The sequence below is a fragment of the Opisthocomus hoazin genome, chromosome 7, assembly GCF_030867145.1.
Source record: "Opisthocomus hoazin isolate bOpiHoa1 chromosome 7, bOpiHoa1.hap1, whole genome shotgun sequence".
Taxonomy (NCBI): domain Eukaryota; kingdom Metazoa; phylum Chordata; class Aves; order Opisthocomiformes; family Opisthocomidae; genus Opisthocomus; species Opisthocomus hoazin.
The window spans coordinates 29,769,087-29,784,280 of NC_134420.1; the positions used below are offsets into that span (position 1 = coordinate 29,769,087).

The window sequence follows — 15,194 nt, forward strand, 5'->3', positions numbered from 1 at the left end:
CTTTGGTCTACAAAATCTTGGATTCTTTAATTGCTTTGAATATATCATGGTCTCCAACTATTGTGTTCCAGAGTCAGATTCCTTGTGTTACTCTTTGGGGATCCTATACAACCCCATCTTGCCTCCTTGCCCTTCAGCAGGAGTTGTTGCTTGGTGCTGTGGCTTTATTTCGGTGGAATTTCCCCAATACATACTTCTACAGAAAACTCTGTGCTGCGTCTCCTGTGACTACTAACAGCAGAACATGACTCTTGACAGTATAATTTTAAAATGTAGCTTAAAGCTGACCAAAACTCTAGCTGTCACATCACTGTTGTCTTCTTCCTACTCCCTGCACCTGTCTTCTGGGCTTATCCCCTCCTAGTAAATGTATTCTGGGTTTTTTCAATTTAAAAAATATATGACCCTAATATGTCAGGCAGTTTCAGCAGGCTTCTCTGATGCCTTTGTTTACTTGCCACTGTGTGCAGCTAAGTTGAAACAGAAGCTTCTTTGTCAGCCTGGCCTCTGGTGCATTGTCACGCTGCTTCCCCACAGGGTTGGATCTTTCTGTGGGCATTACCATTTGCAGCAATAATAAATCTAAACTGCAGTTGTGTGAATCTATCAGCGTTTGGCTCTTCCTTTTTCCATGGGAAAACTATGATTAGCAAGGAATGCAGGTCAAGATTTTGCTCCTAATGCTCGTCCTTCTTCTGTGCCTTCTTGTTCTCCATGCCTGACTGTGCCCTTACCCACCATGGATCTTGGAGGGGAGGGGGAGGCAGTCTCAGAATGAAGGGCTGTAGATTCCCAGCAAGGCTGGGATGGTGAGGATGAACTCAGCTGCTAGCAAGTTGTGCATGTATGTAGCCTTCAAGATAAAGGTTTGATCTGTGGGACCACACTGATCCTTAAACTATATTTTCCCCATTTCTAAAGGCTTCAATAAATGTGGAGTTCGTAATGGTGGCTGCTCCCACCTTTGCTTGCCTCACCCCACTGGCTTCTCCTGTGCCTGCCCCACTGGCATCCAGCTGAAGAGAGATGAGCAGACGTGTGACTCTTCTCCAGAGACCTATCTACTTTTCTCTAGCCGTGCTTCCATCCGTCGTATCTCACTGGACACCAGTGACCACACAGATGTGCACATACCTGTCCCTGAACTGAACAACGTCATTTCTCTGGACTATGATAGTGTGGATGGCAAGATTTACTACACAGATGTATTTCTTGATGTTATCAGGTGAGTGCCAGTGCCCCGGTCACCCAGCTACTTGTGCTGGTTGTGCCACAGTGAGCTGTAGAGTGTGCCAATAAGCTGGGGAAACTGAGATGCTGGCAATACACTGCTACTTACACCTTGTCTTTGGTACACAACGTCATGTGTATCGCTGAACTAAATGCTGAAGGTGTGTTTAACCTGTTTGAGACTATGTGGAAAGAGGTATTAGGGAGGTAGCAGTATGAAGTGGCGTTGTGGTTGATGGGGATCACACATGGAGGTGTGAAGGCTTTCCAGGAGCTCCCCGTTCCTCACTGCAATTTGTCATTGATGTCCATTTAGGCGGTCTGATCTGAATGGCAGCAATATGGAAACTGTTATTGGTCAGGGTCTGAAGACTACAGATGGCCTAGCAGTGGACTGGGTTGCCAGGAACCTCTACTGGACAGACACAGGACGCAATACCATAGAAGTAGCTAGACTGGATGGAAGCTCCAGGAAGGTGCTGATCAATAACAGCTTGGATGAGCCCCGAGCCATTGCTGTCTTTCCCAAAAAGGGGTAGGTATGGGGTATTAGTGGGCCAGGGAGAAGGGCTGTATAGAGGCAGATTGGAAGAGGAGGTTGTGGGAGGAAGAAGAGATGTGCCATGTGAATCTGCACGTACCAGTAAGGGGCTGACTCTGAGTGACAGGCGTAATCAGGCAGACAGTGAATTTGGGGGTTGGGCAGATATCGGGGAGAAGCAAGCTACAGATACCACGTGATCTTTTCTGAACTTGAAGAATCTGGCAGTTTAATTCATAACTAAAACTTTCATTAGGCTAAAGGAAATGTTCTTTTCTTCTTACACTTGCCTTTTATTTGTTCAGGTACCTCTTCTGGACGGATTGGGGTCACATTGCTAAAATTGAAAGGGCAAACTTGGATGGCTCTGAACGTAAAATCCTGATTAACACTGATCTAGGCTGGCCCAATGGATTGACTTTGGATTATGACACCAGGAGGTCAGTGAAAGATTTTCCTATACTTGCATAGGGTTAAGGGATATAATGACTCTTTTTTTTTAGCCTTCTTAGCTTGATTTATTGGAGTAGTGCGGTGGGTTTGGGGTTTTTTTTTGTGTGTGTGTGATCCATCTTGGCTAGCAAATGACTAGAAAGTAAAGAGTGATTGTGTAGATGGAAGCTCAACCCTTTCCCTGTTCCTCCAGGATTTATTGGGTGGATGCGCATCTTGATCGCATAGAGAGTTGTGATCTCAACGGGAAGCTACGGCAAGTGTTGGTCAGCCAGGTGTCACATCCCTTTGCTCTGACACAGGTATGAGGATTTTCCTGCTGCAGCCGTTCTCCCTGGTGTGTTGATGAGTTCAGACAGTAGAGCTTGGGGACAGGGAATTATTACAGTCTGGGGACACCACGATGGCTGAGGGGGATAGTACTTGACTCTTCTGCGGAGCCAACAAAGGAAGTTTGTCTCAACTCGTGTGAGGTGTAGACAGTCATCTTCCTTATTATAAGAGGGGAAGAGGTTGAAAAGGCCTTTGTTTTGGGCTTTCTGCCACTGGGATGTGTTTTTTATGGGTGTCCTGTGTCTAAGTGGCTAAACATGCTGATGGATGTGATTTTTCTTTGCTGTCTCCCTGAGCAGCAGGATAGGTGGATATACTGGACTGACTGGCAAACTAAATCTATCCAGAGAGTGGACAAATACTCTGGGCGGAACAAAGAGACAGTCCTAGCCAACGTTGAAGGACTGATGGATATCATTGTGGTTTCCCCTCAAAGACAAACAGGTAAATAGGAGGACCTTGATTCAGGCAAATGCTAACTGTAGACAAGAAGAACTCTAGAACCACTGTGCTACTGTAGATGTCACGCGAGACTGGCATCCTTTCTTATACTCAAACTGTTAATGCATTTTCCCTGCATATGTTCCTAGTTTACCTGTGACATTTCCGTCAAGTACATCTTAACAGCGTTCTGTTACAGGTTTGATTAGCAAATATCACTTTCTGTGTTGTTCATCTGACTTTGTGTTAAAACAGAAGAATGTAAGCTTTGTGGTTTTTAATCTGTGCAGCTGTGTTGACTAGGCTCCTGTTTAATGATTTCCAGTGTCTTCCTTTCAAGACTGCCCTAATGCCACCAGTGTCTAGGTATTGTTATCACTTTCTTAGCAGTCAGATGAAGGGTATGTGCCATAGCAGGGTAACTTGCTGGCTTTCTAGCAAGTATCACTGGCTGAGCAGGAAAAAAGGTTGTTGCTCTGAGCTCCTACATGGTCATCTCCCACATATTTAGAAAATTGCTTGTTCCTTCCAGGTGCTAATGCTTGCGGAGTGAACAATGGAGGCTGCACTCACCTCTGCTTTGCCAGGGCTTCTGACTTTGTCTGCGCGTGTCCAGATGAACCAGATGGGCGGCCCTGTTCTACTAGTGAGTTTACTGAGTGTCACTTGGGAAGCAGCTTCCATAAGTGAGCCACTGTCACTACTTATGCAGTGGCACTGGCAAACAGAGCATCTGAAGCTCTTCGGTGTATAAAAGCTTATGCCGAGTCGTATACTGGAAGTAAGGCAATTGTAAGCAATAGAGCCTTCTTCTGTCCTCTCTGCTGACAGGCTGGGTTTGAGATGGGAAAGCTGCTTGTATAGGCCATTTCAGAAACTGCCTGTCACTTACCAGACTTCTTCACCTGTCCCACAAAGTTGGGGTCCTGCTTACTTTTCTCTGTTATTCTAGTTCCTGGTGTTGTGCCTCCTGGTCCTGAACCCACCAGCGTACATGAGAGAAGTCAGACACCACCTGGCAGAGTAGGTATCTCAACAACTAAACCTCTCACATCTCTGGAAGCAGTGGAAGGAAAGTAAGTGCTCTTATTCTCTTGGAATTGGGGTGTGAAAGTCACAGCTTGTGCAAGGTGTAACATGCAAGCCCCCTTTGGTTGTCATCATCCAAACATACCTCTCCCTAGCCAAAAGAGACTGTACCAGCTCCAGACTTCATGTTCATAATGGGGAAAACCATTTTGACAAAGAATGTGGCACACTGTTGAGCTGGCGAGAAAGAGGTGCAGAGATCTTTCTCTTGAAATATGTGTCTAGGCTGATTCTGCTGAAGTGTTAAAATCCTCCTAAGACCCTGTCATTCGATTGATTTTTGTACTCCTAATTTTAAGAACTGATTTCTGAGAGGAGAAGAGTAGAGTCTGTTGCTTCAATTCGCTGAGGCGTCTCAGACCTCAGCCAGACATCTGAGGAAGTGGTTTTGCCCTGATCACAAAGGAATAGCTTCTTTGGGGTAGAACAGAACCTTTGCAGCTCTATCATTTAAGTTACGAAGCAGGTAGTTAAGAGACTTTGTTCTGCTAATTCCCCACAGCCTGCTGTTCCTACTGCCCAGCAAAAAAATATGTTCTGTAATATACGGCTGGGTTATTTACAAGGCAAAACTTCTGTTTTGTTGAGTATGATGTATCGGATGGGAAGATCTTTGTGCTGACTCTAGAATGTTCTGATTTTTGCATCAGCACTGATGCTGACATTTGTGTTCTGATTGATAGATGTATGTATGCGCCTATGTACCCAAGAGGTGAACGTAGAATGACTCGGATATAAAGCTATTGCAGACCTGTAATTGGGATATACACGCACGCACCCCTTTATATAGATGTATGTGATCCTCTCTGTATATAGAAGGATACTGAAGAAGAGAAAGGAAGGCTTCTGTTGTTGAAATGGAAATGAAAGGGTTACCAGCACTAGCCTGTCCCATCATGTCTTTTGATACCTCTGATACTCTTGATACTACTTTCAGTAACTAACTGTCCTTCTGTCACTCAGCTGCTCTGACAAAGATGCTAGGCGAGGCTTGTGTACTCATGCCAACGAGGCAGTGTTGGCAACCATGGGTGAGTTCCTTTTCTTTAACTCTTCTCCACCAGGGTTGTTCCTCCAAATGTACCCAGGGCATTCCAGTTCGTAGTGTTTGAAATTCAAATTTCTGAAACTCAGGATTGAATTACTCGAATGCCCTCTGAGCAGAGCAGAGTGTGTCTAAGGATGAACATCAGTCATACACGTTCATTAGCCTATATGGGGACATTTCCAAGTGACACTTTTGTCTGAAGAATAGTTCTGTTTTCTTTCATCCTGCACCTCATCCATTGGGCTCTTCCCATTAATGATATTCTTCTTCACCGTCCCCTTTGTGTTTAGTTGAGGATGATTGACTAGGGTAATTGTTTCCCACTGCAGGAGTAACCTGTCGGCAAGGGGGTCTAACTCATCCTTATCCAACCCCCATTACAGAGATCTTGATGCTCCTTGGTTTGCTGGGGCCTGGGTAGGAGGAAGTGCTATTGTATATTTGGTTTCATATGAAGCAAAACAAAACCTTCTGCTAAACCTTGGTGTGCTGACATTTTACTTTACATACTTCTGTATGGTGCAGAACCTCTGTATTGGGCGTTACACTGAGGTCACTATTATCCAGTGGAATCACAGAATCACAGAATGGTAGGGGTTGGAAGGGACCTCTGTGGGTCATCTAGTCCAACCCCCCTGCCAAAGCAGGGTCACCTACAGCAGGCTGCACAGGACCTTGTCCAGGCGGGTCTTGAATATCTCCAGAGACTGAGACTCCACAACCTCCCTGGGCAGCCTGTTCCAGGGCTCTGTAACCCTCAGAGGGAAGAAGTTCTTCCTCATGTTCAGACGGAACTTCCTGTGCCTCGGTTTGTGCCCATTGCCCCTTGTCCTGTCGCTGGGCACCACTGAAAAGAGCTTGGCCCCATCCTCCTGACACCCACCCTTTCAGATATTTATAAGCATTTATTAGGTCCCCTCGCAGCCTTCTCTTCTTCAGGCTAAACAAGCCCAGCTCCCTCAGCCTCTCCTCGTAGCAGAGATGTTCCAGTCCCCTCACAATCCTCGTAGCCCTCTGCTGGACTCTCTCCAGTAGCTCTTCATCTTTCTTGAACTGGGGAGCCCAGAACTGGACAGAGTCCTCCAGATGAGGCCTCACTAGGGCAGAGTAGAGGGGAAGGAGAACCTCTCTCGACCTGCTGGCCACACTCTTGTTGATGCACCCCAGGATCCCATTGGGCTTCTTGGCAGCCAGGGCACACTGCTGGCTCATGGTTAACCTGTCATCCACCAGGACACCCAGGTCCCTCTCCGCAGAGCTGCACTCCAGCAGGTCCACCCCAAGCCTGTACTGATGCATGGGGTTGTTCCTCCCCAGGTGCAGGACCCTGCATTTGCCTTTGTTGAACCTCATCAGGTTCCTCTCTGCCCAACTTTCCAGCCTGTCCAGGTCACGCTGAATGGCAGCACAGCCTTCCGGTGTGTCTACCACACCTCCAAGTTTGGTGTCATCAGCAAACTTGCTGAGGGTACATTCCAACTCTTCATCCAGGTCGTTGATGAAGAAGTTAAACAAGGCTGGGCCCAGTACTGACCCCTGAGGGACACCACTAGTTACCAGCCTCCAACTAGACTCAGCGCCGCTGATGACAACCCTCTGAGTTCTGCCATTCACAGAATCACAGAATCACAGAATAGTAGGGGTTGGAAGGGACCTCTGTGGGTCATCTAGTCCAACCCCCCTGCCGAAGCAGGGTCACCTACAGTAGGCTGCACAGGATCTTGTCCAGGCGGGTCTTGAATATCTCCAGAGAAGGAGACTCCACAACCTCCCTGGGCAGCCTGTTCCAGTGCTCTGTCACCCTCAGAGGGAAGAAGTACTTCCTCATGTTCAGACGGAACAGCCAATTCTCAATCCACTTCACCGACCACTCATCCAGCCCACACTTCCTGAGCTTCCCTAGGAGGATATCATGGGATACTGTGTCGAAAGCCTTGCTGAAGTCTAGGTAGACAACATCCACGGCTCTCCCTTCGTCTACCCAGCCAGTCATGTCACCATAGAAAGCTATTAGATTGGTCAGGCATGATTTCCCCTTGGTGAATCCATGCTGACTACTCCTGATAACCTTCTTTTCTTCCACTTGCTTGATGATGGCCTCGAGGATAAGCTGCTCCATCACCTTTCCCAGGATGGAGGTGAGGCTGACCGGCCTGTAGTTCCCTGGGTCCTCCTTCTTGCCCTTTTTGAAGAATGGAGTGACATTGGCCTTTCTCCAGTCCTCGGGCACCTCTCCTGTCCTCCAGGACCTCTCAAAGATGATGGAGAGTGGCTCAGCAATGACATCCGCCAGCTCTCTCAGCACTCATGGGTGCATTCCGTCGGGGCCCATGGATTTGTGGGTGTCCAGATTGCTTAATTGATTTCTCACGCAGTCCTCCTCGACCAAGAGAAAGTCATCCTCTCTGTAGGCTTCTTCTCTTACCTCCGGGGCCTGGGATTCCTGAGGGCCAGTCTTAGCACTGAAGACTGAAGCAAAGAAGGCATTCAGTAGCTCTGCCTTCTCTGTATCCTCCGTCACCAGGACACCCACCTCATTCAGCAGCGGCCCCACATTGTTTCTAGCCTTTCTTTTGCTGCTGATGTAGTTGAAGAAGCCCTTCTTGTTGTCTTTGACATCCCTTGCCAGCTTCAATTCCAGGTGAGCCTTGGCCTTCCTCGTTGCATCCCTGCACGCTCTGACCACATTCCTGTACTCTTCCCAAGTGGCCTGTCCCTCTTTTGACATTCCATGGACCTTTCTCTTCCACCTGATCTCCGCTAGAAGCTCCTTGTTTAACCATGCAGGTTTTCTGCCTCCTTTGCTCGATTCTTTCTCAGGGGGATGCATTGCTCCTGAGCATGGAGGAAGTGTTGTTTGAAGACGGACCAGCTCTCTTGGACCCCCCTGCCTTCGAGAGCCCTGGCCCACGGGATTCCTCCCAGTAGCTCCCTGAAGAGGGCAAAGTCAGCCCTCCTGAGGTCCAAGGTTTTGATCCTGCTTATCGCCCTGCTTCCTCCACGCAGGATCCTGAACTCGACCATTTCATGGTCACTGCAGCCAAGTCTACCTCCGACCTTCACATCCTCCACCAGTCCCTCCTTGTTTGTTAACACAAGGTCCAGCAGCGCGCCTTTCCTTGTTGGTTCCTCCACCACTTGCATCAGAAAGTTATCATCGATGCTCTGTAGGAACCTCCTGGATTGCGCCTGCCTAGCTGTATGGTCTTCCCAGCTGATGTCAGGGTGGTTTAAGTCCCCCATGAGAACCAGGGCCTGTGACTGTGAGGCTGCTTGCAGCTGCCTGTAGAAGGCCTCATCAACCTCCTCCTCCTGGTCAGGTGGCCTGTAATACACACCCACCATAATGTCACCCTTATGAGGAAGTTAAAGAGAGTGCATAAATTACCCTTGTTGTTCACTTTCAGGAGAAGGACTGCATGTCAGCTACGTTATTGGAGGTCTTCTCAGCGTCTTGTTTATTTTGCTGCTTATTGCTGCTTTAATTATATATAGGTAAGTGATCTTTTTCCCCCCCCTCTCCTGGCCAACAGTAAAATCTAGGGCTGTAGGAGAAGAAAGCTCCCGAAAGCATTTCATCTTTGTTTATTGTCACTTACAATCGCTTTGTTCTCCATTGGAAACAGTGTTTGATGATTTTATTTGCGAGGTTTGAGTCCTGTGCTTTTGAAGTGCTGGGCATGCAGCTCTATTATTTGAAGCCTTATTGGCTAAATTTTCTGCAGAGAGCTTATGACTTATGGACAGGGATGTGAGATAATGCGTATCTTGGTACATATGTGAGCTCATGTGCTTTCTGGCAGATAGCTTCACCAGTTACTGCTACTATAGCTTTTGTGGTTACATGGCAGTGGCTTGCTGTACTGGTAGCTAGTGAATGTACTGGTAGCTGAAGAGCTAGGTGAAGCCAGCATTCTCTCTCTTTAGGGACAGTGTAGACTGGAGCTTTACACTCACTGAGCACTCAGGAACTTTGGATCCTGGCAGCAGGGCCCTGTGTCTCTTCTGACAGCTCTCTCCCTGTAGGCATAATAAGGCCAAGTTCACGGACCCTGGCTTGGGGAACCTAACCTACAGTAACCCCTCATATCGGACATCTACCCAGGAGGTGAAGATTGAAGCGATTCCCAGACCAACCATATACAACCAGCTGTGCTATAAGAAAGAGGTAAGAGCTGCTACTAAGGACATGGGAGCCCAGCTCAAGCTGCTGTTGAGTAGTACAGGTCTTAGTATGTGAAAATGTTGCAACTTACCAGCATTTACTTCTAGGACATAGGATGACAGCTTCAGTGAATTGCTCAGACTCCCATGGAGATCAACCAGCAGCACTTCTTCCCCAGTTTAGCTTTTTGCTTCTTCCCCACTTCTACAGTGGCTCATATTTCATTTGCATTGGGTGCTGGCTTTTAAAGTACAGGAGTCAAAGGGAATTGTCTTCTCTGGACACAGTCTTGGTTAGTGACAGTTGCACCAAGGTTGCTTTGCACAGTCACCAGGGGAACCAGGTAGCCAGAAGGGGTTTGGTAGCAAGAATGTGGCTCCTGGCTGTGCACTGCCTGGAAGGGTTGGGATAGGAAAAGAACTGGAGTCCTTGTTGAATGGAGCATTTTGAAGGCCCTGCAGAGGTCCACCCTGTGTGCCACAGGATGGAGCAGGTTTAGTATGATATCTTGCAGCACTTAGTTTCTCCTCTGTTTTCTCCTCAGAAGCTTTCTTATCACTCAGATAGCTTCTCATCTTCACTCTTCTGATTTCCGTCCACATCCTCAAGTCAGGTATCACTGCTCGGTGTGTTTGATCCTGCCTCCCTCACTCAAGCTCTGTTGTGTGGCTCAAGCACTGTCCCATACTAATTGCTCTTTCTTGGTTTCCCCCCCTGCTTTTATGTTCTCAAACCAGCTCTACTGTCTGTCCAGAAAATATAGTTAATTTTCTGTGGCAGATCCTTTGGTCTTGGCTTTGGCTACTTATATTCAGTATGTGAGATTTGAAAAAGATAATTTCTGTAGGACTGTTCATGGTGATCTGTTAGATCACTTAGTTCCTCTAGCAGGGATCACAGTAAGACTTATGCAGAGGAGAGTTTTCCCTGGCTTTGTTTTTCAAAGGTACTATCCAATAGATTTCTCAAAATTTCCTGCCATTTTAGCCTTATCTATGAAAGATAATCCAGGACTATTTCTCTGAGAATCTAAATCCTTTCCACTGTTCTCTTAATTCTGCTGCTCCTAGATGTACCCAGATTCATTATTTCCCCACCCCCTCCACTGTCTCCTCAGGGATAGATCAGATGTCCTAGTGCTCCTGATTTGTCAGTGAGCAAAGTTAGACAGATTTCACTACTGCAATCCCAGTGTGGTCCTGTTAGCCTCTAATAATTTCCATTCTTTCCCTATAAGATCCTTCCCCTGTATCACTGTGAGACTCAGACTCAGCAGTGGTATTCTAGCTGTGCTTTCCTGAGAGACAAATCTAGAACAGCTCAGACATAAAGATATTGCAGACCTAGAATCGATTCCCTGCGTACTTTTACCATGAAATTTTCTAGCCATTCCTACTTCACATTTTGTTTTGGGGATGTTTGTTTTCCCCCCCCCCCCCTTCCTTTTTAGGCTCAGTGTCATTCTTACTCCCTGCTGTCAGGGAATATATATAGCTGAATTAGAAGAGCCAGCTGATCCTCATTCCTCTGCCATGATTTGGAGACTCCTGGAGTTTGGAATGAGAGCTCTTGCGGGGAGGATTTGTCTCAGGGTGGTGAAGACGTGAAGGGAAGCTTAGAATAGGTTCTGCAGTTGTGACAGTCAAAGCCGGTGGCTGTTTACGTGGAGGTCCAGCCTTTTGTCTGCTTCGCTGTCTACATGCCAGCTCTGCTTTGCTCCGTGTCATATTTTTCCATAGATGTATTGGTCTTTTTTCATTCATCTGTCTGCTCCCTAGACTGGTCCTGACCACGGCTACACCAAGGAGAAGATCAAGATTGTGGAGGGGATATGCCTTTTATCCAGTGATGATTCTGAATGGGATGACCTTAAGCAGATTCGGAGCTCCCGAGGAGGGATCCTCCGGGACCATGTCTGCGTGAAGACAGACACGGTCTCTATCCAGGCTAGTTCTGGTTCGCTGGATGACACCGAAACTGAGCAGCTGCTACAGGAAGAACAGTCTGAATGCAGCAGTGTTAACACAGCAGCAGCCACTCCTGAACGGCGTGGCTCACTCCCAGATACAGGCTGGAAACACCAACGCAAGCCCTCCACAGAGAGCGAGGTCTAAAGTACATGCGACTTTGGAAATGCTCGTACCCTCCCTAGCCTCTGCTCTGCACAAAAAAGACAGGACAGGACTCTGCCTGCTAGGCAAGGAAGGGCACAGAGACCAGCCTCTCTTGCAAGGGGCCCAGAGACTGTGACTGCCATTCAGCAAGGAGCTTGGGCAGCTGTGCTGTTGTGGTTGGAGAGGGAGGATGGGTGGGTTGGAACCCGGAGACCCTTTTGGCTCGTTTTCACTGTCTGTGGTTTATTTATATGTTCCCTTTTCCTTGAAGCTGCCACATTAACTTTTGCAGTGACTCCTCTGGCCTGAATCTGGCTCAGATTCTGTGTTCGCTGGCAACCTGCAAGGCCTGTGCTGTGCAGCTCACAGTCAATGCCCATGAAGAGAGCAGAGCTGCCTCATTGCTAGCTCCTGGTTACAGAATTTCCCCTAGTCATTCCAGCACTAGGAGCACTCTTTGAGGTTTTGTGTCGAGGGGTCTCTAACTGGAGAGAGGTCTTGGAATAGATGGGGTATACTTTGGGGCTCAAGGGGACACTGACACAGCATCAGGTCACCTTTTAAGGGCATGAAGAGGGTAATCACAGTTGCCGTGACTTGCTTCATGACAGCACCACTGCTTACTGTCCCATCTGCTAGTGAGAACTTCAGGGAATGCTCAGATCGGAGCACTGTGTCTGTTGCTGGCAGTGGACACTACTCCTGTTCCCCCCTTTTGTGTTACAACGTTTTTGTACTCTGGAAGAACAAGAGTCAGCAAATGGCCCTTGCAGAACTGCTCCCTGTGGGTACTGGGGTCTGAGTGCTGAACTGAAGGAAAGAAGAGATTGGCATTGTTCTTAGCTCTGCAGAGCTAATGGAGGGAAATGGATCTCAGCAAGACTGAATTAGTACCCTTGCCTTTGCATAAGTGGTATATTAAAAAAATAAAATTTGCTAAGTCCCCACCAGTCCCAGTTCTTCAAGGTCCCAATTCTCTTGGCCTTTAGGACCTTTGATTACTGTAATGAGGGAAAGAGAATTCCTAGGTCGAGTGGTTCCCAGGGGAATGCTCAGTCCTGACGGATAGGAACTGCTTTATTGGTAGGCTGAGCCCATTTGGCCTGGAATAGGAGACAACAATCAGGGAGCTGTAAGGGCCATTTTAAATAGTTGTTTATCAGATAGAATTGCACTTTAAGCTCTTCTGTTACCACTAAATAGCTCTCCTTGTGAAGTCATTTTTCCCATCAGCTGCATGAGCTTCAGTTGTTCTCTGGCCTCCAAGGCCTTTACCCTCTAGAGGACGTAATCCTACCCTTGCAGTTATACCCCAGCAGAGTCTGGAGCTGGGGCTTGCATGCTCCCAAGGACTATTACCACCTTTTCATGTTCCCTTGACTTCTCTTGTCATCTGTTTGTTCAGAGGGAAAGAAAACAGAGAAAATACCTCTTGATGCTTCTTCAAAAATGAGATTTATATTAACCCCTCAAGTCATATGGATATTATAATGGTAAAATATTAAGTGTTAAGCCAGGTGCTTGGAAGCAGAACTTTCCAGGGAAGAATTTCTCACGGCAAACTCTGTAACCTCTTTATCTCCTGGGAAGAGGTCAAGTACATTTCCACCCATGGTGTAAAGAGAGCAAAACATACACTAGGGGTATGGCTTAGAAGTGTGGGGAGGGTGCATTTCCCATGCGATATTTCTCCAGCTGGTAAAAAAAAAAAAGGAAAAATCCGTCCTACTCTGATCTAACCTTGTTCATATACTGACAGTCTTGCTGCCCCTGAAAAACACAACAGTTGCCAGTGGGTTGACTGTACTTTTTACAGCAGAGGTAGCTTTGCGGAAAGGGGAAGGCTGCAGCTTTGACCTGGCTGGGTGGCGTGAAACTGTTTGTAACTGCACCACTGGGCTGACTGGTGTACATTCCTGTGGAAAATGAACTGGAGCTAAGGCTTGGAGATCTCCCTGTGTTAATGTGGGACTCTCCTACTCGCAGACAGTTGGGGGTTTTTAAATTCATTTTTTATTTAATTATTTATTTGATTGACTCCAGCCTGGGAAGCATTGTTTTTGTTGGGCAGAGGCACTTTTGGATTGACGCGTGGACTCAACTGGGAACTGAGACAGGAGGGTGTATCACTGACATGGGCCCCGCCTGGCTAAGCTGCCTCAGGCGGGGACAACACCAGAGGGCTGAAGTGTAGGCAGAAGAATCAATTTGAACAGAAACCACGTGCAGGGGCATCAGAGCTGGGAGTGAGTGGGTGGATGAGGGAGGAAGGCTTTCTGACTTCTGGGAAGGCCAGGGTTTCTTTGGGTTTGGGGTTGTGGGATTTTTTTCCCTCCAATAGCACCACAATCCTGAGTTGGGACAGGGGTGAAGGGAAACATCTGCCCAGACCTGTCACTTGAGATTCAGTCAGCCTGTCAAAATAATTGCTGTCCGAGTGGCAAGTGCAGAATGGAAATGAAAACCCAGTCAGTCTTTTCAAAGACTCATGGTGCTTGTGATTTCCACCTTGGTAAATATTCTCTGCTGCTTCTTAGAAGGGACCCCACACACTCCAGCCTAACAACCATTCCTAACTGCTCTCTACTCTTTTCCTCAAATGATTACGGTGACAAAGGAGCAACAAAATGCCCCGCAGCCTCTCCTCTACCACGGAGGTGGGCAGAAATTTGTTTCTTTTTCGTAGAGACAGCCCCAGTGAGATGCTGCCTAGGAGGTGCATTATGCTTCCCCACTCTGGGGAAGAGAAGACCCTCGTTGCACTTAAGATACTAAGAATGTAGAAGGGCCACTGGAGGATGATCTCTTGAGCACTGATTTACTATGTAAAAAGCAAACCTCTCTCCTGTCTGTCTTGAGCTAACGTCAGTGATTTCCCTGTGTTCCTGTGTAATGGTTTTAACGTTACTCACTGGAGACATTGGATTTTCTGGAGTTATTTAACCACTGTGTTCAGTATTTTAGGAGTTGATGATAATTTAATATAAATTTAGCTTTTCTTAACCACTCTGACTGGCTTTTGGTTGTGAATCATGCATGTTATGTGGACTCTTCTTTGAAAGAGGAGCTCCTAGACCAGTTTGCACAGCACTTCAACTTTGTTTCATTTGAGAGGAGCAAGAAGGTAGGAATGGATCTGGGTTTGACAATCTGATTGTAACACGAACGTCTTCTGTGACTCTGGCTTTGAATCAAGGGCCAAATATCCACACTCATGCGCTTCTGCAAATCCCTGCACACACATAATGCCTCTCACCCTGCCCCCACCTTGCTTTTTTTCCTTTTTGTTACCATTTTAACATGATAACAGCAGAAGATGATGTTCCTCTTCTTGGAAAGCATTAGGACTGCAATAGTCTCAAGCCCCTCCCTAGTGAAAAATAAAGCTCTGAGGAAGAGCTGGTTTTCTATCTGTACGGGGGGGGGGGGGGGGGGGGGGGGGGGGAGGGGGGGGGTGTTCAAGATTCTGTTACATTTGTTTTATAAGGGAGAGTTTAAATGGTGCAAAAGGCTGAATAATGAATGAAATGTTCAGTAATAACCAACACTGCACTGCTGGTCCTAATCTTGTACCTACTTCTCTCCCTTTCTGATGGAAGAAGTACCAAAACCATGTAAAACATTTTAGCTTCACTCCTGCTCATTTCACAGTGGAAGCACTGTGTGGAAGTGATTGCACTGAGGTCACACAAAAATATAATCATCTCGCTGTTTTAAAAATTGATCCTTATGCCGTGTGGTGGGGAGAGATGGCGTTGTGAGATTTAATCGCCATTGTGT

General features: G+C 47.1%; 1 protein-coding gene across 4 annotated transcripts in view; it reads left to right on the top strand.

Annotated features, from left to right (window-relative positions):
- Positions 1–14,423, top strand: part of LRP4 (LDL receptor related protein 4) — an 87,694-nt gene extending 73,271 nt beyond the window's left edge. For 3 of the 4 annotated variants that reach the window (XM_075425071.1, XM_075425072.1, XM_075425073.1), the window contains exons 28-38: positions 922–1,225; positions 1,547–1,765; positions 2,077–2,211; positions 2,418–2,526; positions 2,857–3,001; positions 3,531–3,644; positions 3,951–4,074; positions 5,051–5,118; positions 8,543–8,630; positions 9,162–9,303; positions 11,079–14,423. In XM_075425071.1, coding sequence (XP_075281186.1) covers positions 922–1,225; positions 1,547–1,765; positions 2,077–2,211; positions 2,418–2,526; positions 2,857–3,001; positions 3,531–3,644; positions 3,951–4,074; positions 5,051–5,118; positions 8,543–8,630; positions 9,162–9,303; positions 11,079–11,414 — 1,784 coding nt within the window. In that variant the 3' untranslated portion in view covers positions 11,415–14,423. Of the gene's footprint in view, positions 1–921; positions 1,226–1,546; positions 1,766–2,076; positions 2,212–2,417; positions 2,527–2,856; positions 3,002–3,530; positions 3,645–3,950; positions 4,075–5,050; positions 5,119–8,542; positions 8,631–9,161; positions 9,304–9,844; positions 9,914–11,078 lie in introns of all 4 variants that reach the window. The other variant, XM_075425074.1, reaches the window with a different exon arrangement.
- Positions 14,424–15,194: the final 771 nt, after the last annotated feature.